Genomic DNA, 9,183 nt, shown 5'->3' with positions numbered 1-9,183 from the left:
AATTTCTGAACTAGAACACTTAACAAGAAAGCAGTCATAAAATAATGATTGGCATAAACACCGTAAAGGCAGAGTCACTGCATCAAAAGTTTATAGTGTTGTTCGTAAAGTAAATAATGACCTAGAGATTTTATTTCCAGAAAAAATAATATCCATTATCATTGGCGTATTATGTAAGTCAAAAGTTTTTAAAATGAAAGCTACTTCCTGGGGATTACGTCATGAAAAAGATGTACTCAAAGCATACTTAAAAGAAAATGAAAAAAATCATAGATTTATGAAAGTGACTGAGTGTGATTTATTTGTAAATAAAGATTTACCAATAGTTAGTGGATCACCTGATTCCCTTGTTCATTGTGATTGTTGTGGCACTGGATTTGTAGAGGTTAAATGTCCTTGGACTCATAGAGGGTTAACAATTCCAGAATTTGCCGCTATCAAAGGCAAATGTTTAATATTTGAAAAAAATACAATTGTACTTGATCCTCAACATTCTTATTATAGTCAAGTGCAGTGTCAAAAGGCTTCAACCGGTTTTTCTTATTGTGATTTTGTTGTTGGAACTTCAAAAGACTTATATAGTTATCGTGTTCATTTTTCAATTAATTTTTGGCAAAGTTGTGTTAAAAAAATTGAATATTTTTACAAAACTATTATCTTGCCTCATATGATAAATGAAGTGATCTCCAATACTGTAGAGTCTGTTTTGAATGAAACTTTACTAAAAGTTTGTGACAATGATAAAATTGACGATGAAATTGATTTTTTTATTTCATAACATTTAATATTACTAAAGGTCAAAATAAGGGCTGTAAACTAAAAATATTTTTTTTAATTACATTTATTTTAATTAGTTAGACATGAAATATTTTAATGTTTTAAAATGTCTTGTAGTTTAAATATTGTTATGACTCTTGTAATCAACTAAAGGAGGTGCTAAATTAGTAATAGCTGCAATTATAATAAAGATATGGTCTAGCAAATCAATCATACTCAGCGGTAAAGGTGTTTGCAGCAATCGAAAGTCTTTTACGCGAACAATTGCACGCTCTATGTGAATTCTTGCTCGGGCTATCAGGGCAGTTTTAGAAGTTCACTTACTGGTAAACTTCCCTTTGCTTTTAAGAAATGGTGGTATTACTAATTTAACTTTCCTTGCAATTAAAAGATCACTGGTATTGAATCCTTTATCCACCATTACAACATCTCCTGCATTTAATGTGTCGAGGTAACCTGATGTTTCGACAATATATCGATCTAAAGATGAACCACCGTATGCTTGAGATATAAAATAATCATTCCGGAAGGTGCTATGCCGATAGCTTTTTCATCGTTTCTCCGATAGTTAAGGCATCCAAAAACAGCACAATAATGTCCATTAATCTTTTTTTTACTAAAAGCTAACATTTGAGTTTGGTATTTAAATTTTTATAACAAGTAACAAAAGTTGCTTTTATCTCGGCATTTGGTATAAAAGCGCGTTTTTAAATTACCCCTTAGGAAGATCCAGAATGCATTGCGAAAAAAAGCATGCGGTTCCACTGGGAACAGATCTATACACCAATCCGATCGTAAAAAACGCGTAGAAATATTGAGGATCTGGATCCAAATTGTGTGGGTAAAATAAAAATAAACTTTTACGTACAAAGGATTTTTAAGTAAACATTGAGCTTTTCTTTTGTTAAGATTATTTATCCTAAGATAAACTCATAATGGATTTCGATTTAATTAATAAAATGAAAGTTTATGAGTTAAAGCAGTATTTAAGACTTCGAAATTTGCGTGTTTCTGGAACGAAGAGGGAATTAGTTGCTCGTGTATTTTCTGCAATGGAAAACTTTATTGAGCCTGTACTTACTGCTACCGAGGCAGTCGAAGAACTTAAAGATGAATATCAAAAAAAACTTTTAATTAACAATGTTAAATGCAGTGATCCGTTTATCTTATTAGATGGTTGGTTACCTGAAGAGGACAGTATTAAACAATGGCCAATGGTTTTGTATCCAGATATTTTTAACTATTTGATGTTTAACCCATCTGAATTAGGCAGCAATGACTTAAATGATTATAAAAATTCAAAAGCTTTTAGTTTTTATAAAACAGGCTGGCTTCAAAAACTCTCTTATCACTGTATAAGTGAGGAAAGTCCATTTTGTGCAATAAAAGGCGAATGCAGACATTCACAACGTATTAATGACACAAGCCATAAACTGTGGTTGATCATAGAAAAAGAAAATGCTAAAATCCGATCTTGTCACTGTACATGTATGGCAGGAATGAGCCAAACATGTAACCATGTTGCTGCAGCAATGTTTAGAATTGAAGCTGCTGTAAGAATGGGCTTAACAAATCCGGCTTGCACAATGGTTTCAAATCAATGGCTTCCAAATCGAAAAGATGTTTTACCTGTTAAAATTAAAAATCTAGATTTTAGCAGAGAAAATTTTTCTCAACATTTAAAAAAAAAAAGACCATTTGTAGACAGTTTGTATAAGAAATTTAATCCAATTTCTAATTATTCTACTAAACTTAATCTTCAGGATGTTGCAAAAGCATTAAAAGAAATAGCGCCTAATTCCATCATTTTTAATGCTGTCTCAAAACCAGATATTGACTTTAGTTTAGAAGTCGTAAACGACATTAGTACTTGCCAATCAAATCTAATGAGTGTTAATGATATACTGGTTATGTCAAAAGATATATTATCATTTGAAAAAAATATAACACTTCATATGACGCTTAAAAATATTGAAGAAATTGAGCAGTTGACCAAAGGACAAAATAAAAACAAATACTGGTATGAATATAGAAAAGGTGTTATAACAGCTTCAAAAAGTTATAATGTTTGGACAAAAATGAACAAGTTAAATAAAATTGATGCTGATATGTGGGAGTTAAATCAACGTATATCTGGCATGTCGTTTGTTAATTCAAACATACCTGCAATAAAGTATGGCAGGGAAATGGAACAAAATGCTGTTAATTGTTTTTATGAAATTTTAAAAATCAATCATAAAGGTGTAGCAATGCATGATTGTGGGCTATTTTTAGATAGAGATGTTCCCTTCATTGGTGGTAGTCCTGATCGTATCGTTACTTGTTTGTGTTGTCCACCTGCATGTCTTGAAGTTAAATGCCCATTTTCTATAAATTACTTGTCCCCACTTGATCCAAGCATAAAACTTCCATATTTGATTAAAAATGATGTTGGTGTTTCTTTAAATAAAAATCATGCATATTATATGCAATGCCTTGTACAAATGGCTGTTACAAGGCACCATCACTCATATTTTATGGTGTGGACACCTCATGGAAATTTTATTGAACATATAAAATTTGACAATAACAAATGGGAAGAACTCAAGTGTGATTTTATAGACTATTACTATAAACATTATTTGAGCACAATTTTTATTCAACACTAAGCTTTGTTGAATAATTGGAAACTGGATTAAACTTGTTATGCAAACTGCCTACAATTGGTATTCAACTTATAATCAACCACACTTTGACTGGTGACACTTTGGCTTGTGTCATTAATATGTTGTGAATGTGTGAAAGCGAGAATGGTTGGGAAAAACATTGGCCATTGTTTAATACTGTCCTTTTCAGGTAACCAACCATCTGATAAAGTAACTGATTAGTGCATTTAACATTGTTAGTTAAAATATTTTTTGATATTTATCATTAAGTTCTTCGACTTCCTCGGTAGTATTTAGTACAGGCTTAATAAGATTTCCACTGTGACAATATATGGCAGTTTATATAGCTTGTTTTTTATTTGATAAGGAAAAATAAATATGGCTGCATTTCTAGAAATTTCTGCTTTTTCTATTCAAATTCTGATTCTGAATGCCTAAGCTCCCTTAATTTGTGTTTCAGCCCCCCCCCCCCCCAACTATAAAAGTGACAACTATGTCAAAATTATATGGATGTTCCTTTTTTTTATATTATCAAAATCCTGGGAATATCAGTAGCGGCATTTCGAGAACGAACATAAGGGGCAATTAACGCCCCCTTTTGTAGCAATCGCCCTCTCCTTCTACCATTTGTCCTCTGTATCGTCTAAATTTTGTTATAAAGATCAAGCAATATACTTATTTGCTACTATAAAGTGCCTCTTTTTTGAAAAATGATCCTCCTCCCCCTCCCTTCACTAAAATATTTCACGATACGGGGTTCTATGGTTCGTGAGTTATAACTGTTTAAAGTGGAAATTAAGAGATAATAAAAAAAATATTTCTCCTTTGGACTCGTAAGTATGATATATCGTTAGGAAAATAATTCAACGTGAAGTAACTTTTTCTTAGTTCGTTACGTGCCTAATTATTAGTGCTGATATAATTAAATGTGATGGATTAGAAAAGGTAAGGGAAGCGAAACTTGTGGCTCTTAAGTTTAGGCCAGGGAGGCCAACTTTTTAGGTCTTTTTTGTTCCCAGGCTTCAATCATCGTAGTTTTTTGAAAAGTAACTTTATTTGACGTTTTAATGACATTTTCATACACCCTCCCCTCCCCCCACATGGTTTTAATATTAAAACTTGAAAGATTAGTAAGTTTTATTTCTAGAAATAAGTTAACATTAATTTATCTAGAATTCATTTTGTGCTGTTTTTCCATTCACGCTCGCAAACGTGATCACTATTTTTTTGTGCTGTTCAACTTTTATAGCCTTAGCAGGCCATGAACGTAGGCGGCAATCACCTTTTACTAATTGGCAAGTGAACACCTCAATTTTTTGAGTTTGCGTACATACACTTGTTGAACATCACCCATCTACCCCCCACGTACGCAAATTACTTAATTAATTAACAAATTAACTTAATTATTTAACAACTTTAAGGTTTTATATTTCTATCTCTTGAATTATCGACTAATACAGGTTTCAAGTTACAGAGTACAGCACAAACCCTCACAATATCATCAACATGACGCAACATTGTTAGTGGAAAAACATTCTTTAAAATTCTATAAGTTTTCATTCTATTAATGACTCGTTCAACGTGTATTCTTAAGTTTGCTATTTTTTTAGTTTTTTTACATTCAGATGCAATCATTTGACTTTTGAGACGAGCACCTGGAGGAATTATCAAAGTACAAAATTTTAACAAAAGTTCTTCCTGAATTTGAAATCCACGATCTGCCATGACTTCATCGTCACACTCTAACAAGTCATAAAAGCCACTGTCTTTTGTAACAAAACTGTCTGAACATCTTCCACCATAACAATCAGATAAAAAAGTAATAAAACCACTAGGCGAAATTCCAACAAGAAACTTAAATGTATTGTGTTGTTTATAATCAGACCAAGTTGAGGCTTGTGCTAAAAGAGACTTGGGTCGTTCAATAAAAACTTCAGCACAATCAATAATCACACGACACTTGTAATATCCTGCATTCTTAAATACACTAGGCAAATTTTCCCTGATGGTTTCACGTGGAAGCCATACAATAAGAGCACTACCTAACACACTGCTGATAAGTTTAATCCATGTGGTAAATATGTTAGAAGAAGTTGTAGGAGAAATTCCAAATCGTTCTGCAATGTCTTCATTAAGAATACCAAGACGAAGTCGCACAATTGTTAAAAAAAATTCGTCACGATGAGAAAGTTTTCTATATTTAGTTGACTGAAATCTGCGCTTTAATTTGCTAGTATTCTGAACATGTTTTGGTCCTCGCCAGTAACTAAGCTTTTGAAGAAATGGTATAATAAGTAAGAAGATAGCATTAAATAAAGCTATTGTAGGTATCCCTGTATAAAAGTTCATTTTTTTGTCTGTTTTAACTTTGTTGCATGAAAAAATCATTAATTTCTTAGTTTGATTAACTTGTTTTTGGTTTAGTTGCTTCAAGGATATATTCAAGAAATTAACTTTTTTAATGAGTGAATCAATCAAAGACGTTTTAGAATTACATCCTTCACACACATTTAGCAATGACTGACTAGCATATGAATGTTCACAGCTTGGAGGTGGTAAATAAATTGTATTATCATTATTATTACTTAACTCATTGGTATTATCTTCACTTGTATTATTATTCATATCATTACATTCTGTGCTAATACTTTTCAAAATTAAAAAGTTCGATTTTGGGCAACGTTTATATAAACTCTTTCTTGGCTTAATGTTAGTAGAATTATATCCCATATTTAAAGTAGGATCTGGATTAGCAATCGTAGGTGTTCCATCTACAAAATGCATCGAACAAACACGATCACTGTCGCATGGATTCCATTCTTTCTTATTTTTACCTTCTCTTTTTAACAAAATTTTCCACTTTTCTCTTTTTCTAGAATTTCTTAAAGAACTTGGAAAACAGTAAAGATTAAAAGGACGATTACAACCACATTGTTCTTTTTTCAAACCTTCATGAACATTACATTCTTGTTTTTTCCACTTAAAAAGTTTATAATGGCTATTCGAACACCCTATTACTGCACAGTTACCTCTGTTACCCATCGTGATGAGTTCAAAAGGTAAATATAAACAAATACTAATTCAAATACAGATATTTTGGAAGCTTTTTCGACTTTTTACCCACACAATTAGAGTTCAGTCCCCGCCGCGCAAAATGGTAGAATTTAAGTTGGATAGGTGAATTGATTTAAAACATATTTTAGATCTTAACAATGGTTGCATAATTATGCAATAATTATGCGCTTTTCTTTTAAATACGCAAAGTTGCGCTTTTTGCTTTTTTGGTTTACGTACATAAAATACGATTCAACCAAATCTTAATAAATCTGTGAACATTGATAGTGTTTGTGATAACGTTAGTATTGAGTTGCCAACAATTAATTTAAATGCTGCTAACAGCACTTGTGTTTTGAAACAAAATAATGAAAACTCACTTAATTTGTCAGCTTCGTCTCGAAAAGTTGAAGACTTAGAAGATACACTTATTTTGAAACCTTGTAAATCTGGCTATCATATCATTATGTTGCTGTTTTAGTTTCTGTTTTTATTATATCTCTCACCTAATGAGTGTGAGAACACTCATTAGGTGAGAGATATAATAAACGACATGGCTATCTTCCTTGTTATATCTGAAGTGTCAAAAAAAAGATTGCAACTATCTTCATCAGATCTACACCTCTATCAACAATAATAATAAAAAAGGATTTGATATTAATAAGCGAATAATTTATTGCATGTGACTATTGGGCCATGGATATGCAGGCATAAAAAAAAGTTTTGCACTTTTATGAATTTACCTCAGCCTATGACCAAAAACAACTTTGAAAAACTACTGAAAATAATTGCAACAGCTCTTAAAACTGTAGCAGAACAAACAAGATAAATGCTGCAAATAAATTGCGAAAAACATCTTTGACACCTACTGAAATTAGTGTATCTTGCAATGGTACATGGCACAAACAAGGATATTCATTGCTGAGTGGAGTCTTTTCTGTTATCTCTACTGTTAGTAACAAAGTGTTAGATGTTGAAGTCATGTTTAGATATTGTAAAGGTTGTAGTATTAATCAAGGCCTTCAAATGTCTAATTCAAATGTTTATGCACAATGGAGAAATTCCCATGTTTGTAAGTATAATTACCAAGGTTCTGCTGGTGGTAGGGAGCCAGAAGGAGCAAAACGTGTTTTTCAGTGTTCTATTGATAATCACCAGTTAAGACATACTCAATATTTAGGTGATGGAGACAGTAAAAGTTACATGAATGTTAAAAATTCATACCCTGATATAGAAATTGAAAAGCTGGAATGCGTTGAACATTGCCGAAAGAGAGTTGGAACATGGCTGCAGAATTTAAAGAAAAGAGAAAAAAGCCTTGGTGCTAAAGGGCGTCTTACAGATGCGACAATTGGTTGCTTACAAAATTTTGTTGGAGTTGCAATCAGACAAAATGCAGGTAACCTAAAGGAAATGAAGGCAGGAATGTTAGCATCGCTATTTTCTTACTATTAGCTTACATTTTCCACACTGCCCTACTGGTTCAGACAGCTGGTGCAAATACAATGCCAATAAAATAAATAAAACAACAACATATAAGCCAGGACCGGGTTTACCCATTGATGTTATTATGAAAGTGAGATATATATTTGAAGAGTTAAGTGAAGACAGTGAGTTACAAAAAAGTTTGTATGGCAAAACACAAAATGCTAATGAATTGTTTAATAGAATGATTTGGACCATATACCAAAACAAACATTTGTCTCGCTTACCCAATTAAAAATCGGTGTATATGATGATGTTGCTTACTTTAATATTGGAGCAAAAGCATCACTTGATATTTTTAAAAAACTGAAGATATAACCAGGCTTTCATATGATTGCAGGATGCAAAGCTTTAGATAATGAAAGAAAAAGAAATCCTGAATATTGAAAAACTCTGATAATAGGTCTTAATTTAACATAAGCATGTTATGAATAATCATTTTTTGTGAAAATGCTTAGATTTAAAATCAGAGGTGGGTACCCCCTTAAAAGAAAATTTTGTCCTTATGTACTGAGCCTGTAATAATTTTGAAGATCACATATCTAAAAAAAAAGAAAGTTCTAGGAAAATAGTTGTGTGTTGGACTAAAATTGATCAATGACTTTCCATCGATTGCTTGTCCCCATTCTGAATTTATAAATTTTAATTACAAGAATCAGTAGCCCTCAATCTGTTGCACAAAGTACTGATACATGGAAATGATATGGTTCAATGACAGAAATTACCCATAGTACTTATCCCTGAAGAAGCTCAAAAGGCAAAAAGTAAAAACTTTAAAAATCATTGCGAAAATTTCAGCCAAAAAATATTCACAAGAGTAATTAAACTTTACTGACTTGATCAATGGACTCCTTGTTTTCAGTGAACCCTGTTATTTCATCGTTGCGTCAATCAATATCACGCCGACAAAATCATTAAACATTTCTTTCAGATGTTTTACAATTACTTAAACAATCATCTCTACACAATATTAATGCTCTATAAGTTGTTAATGTAATTTCATTCAGTCAACGTTTTCTTCAGTCTTTTTTATTATTATTGTTAAAAAAGTATTTAGTTGACGTAATAGTATTCATTGTGACGTCAACTGTAATTATTTACCTAAAGTTTAATTGTAATTCTAAAGTTAAATATGTGGGTTAAAAATCAGAAAACTTATTCAAAAATCTATTTACCCCCTAAGTAGCTAACGAAAATATTTGGTTGCTGAGTATCATAGGTA

General features: G+C 31.8%; 2 protein-coding genes and 1 pseudogene across 3 annotated transcripts; 2 read left to right on the top strand and 1 right to left on the bottom strand.

The window, feature by feature from the left end:
• Positions 1-193: 193 nt before the first annotated feature.
• Positions 194-778, top strand: LOC149892841 (uncharacterized). Its single transcript, XM_090082755.1, has one exon. The coding sequence runs from the start codon at positions 194-196 to the stop codon at positions 776-778; it is 585 nt and encodes a 194-aa protein (XP_089938881.1).
• Positions 779-800: 22 nt separating this feature from the next.
• LOC149892839 (uncharacterized) lies at positions 801-6,464 on the bottom strand (annotated as a pseudogene). The gene is made up of 2 exons (XR_016450545.1): positions 4,842-6,464; positions 801-1,327 (listed from the first exon to the last, which is right to left on the bottom strand). The product of XR_016450545.1 is annotated as an uncharacterized LOC149892839 (transcript).
• LOC149892840 (uncharacterized) lies at positions 1,551-3,588 on the top strand. The gene has a single exon (XM_090082654.1). It carries the CDS (start codon positions 1,713-1,715, stop codon positions 3,423-3,425), a length of 1,713 nt encoding a protein of 570 aa, XP_089938780.1. The 5' UTR covers positions 1,551-1,712; the 3' UTR covers positions 3,426-3,588.
• Positions 6,465-9,183: the final 2,719 nt, after the last annotated feature.

This window comes from Hydra viridissima, unplaced genomic scaffold, assembly GCF_058129835.1.
Source record: "Hydra viridissima isolate aposymbiotic clone 2 unplaced genomic scaffold, HvirCarnegie_v1 scaffold_1, whole genome shotgun sequence".
Classification (NCBI taxonomy): Eukaryota; Metazoa; Cnidaria; class Hydrozoa; order Anthoathecata; family Hydridae; genus Hydra; species Hydra viridissima.
This window is presented reverse-complemented; position numbering and strand designations above follow the sequence as displayed.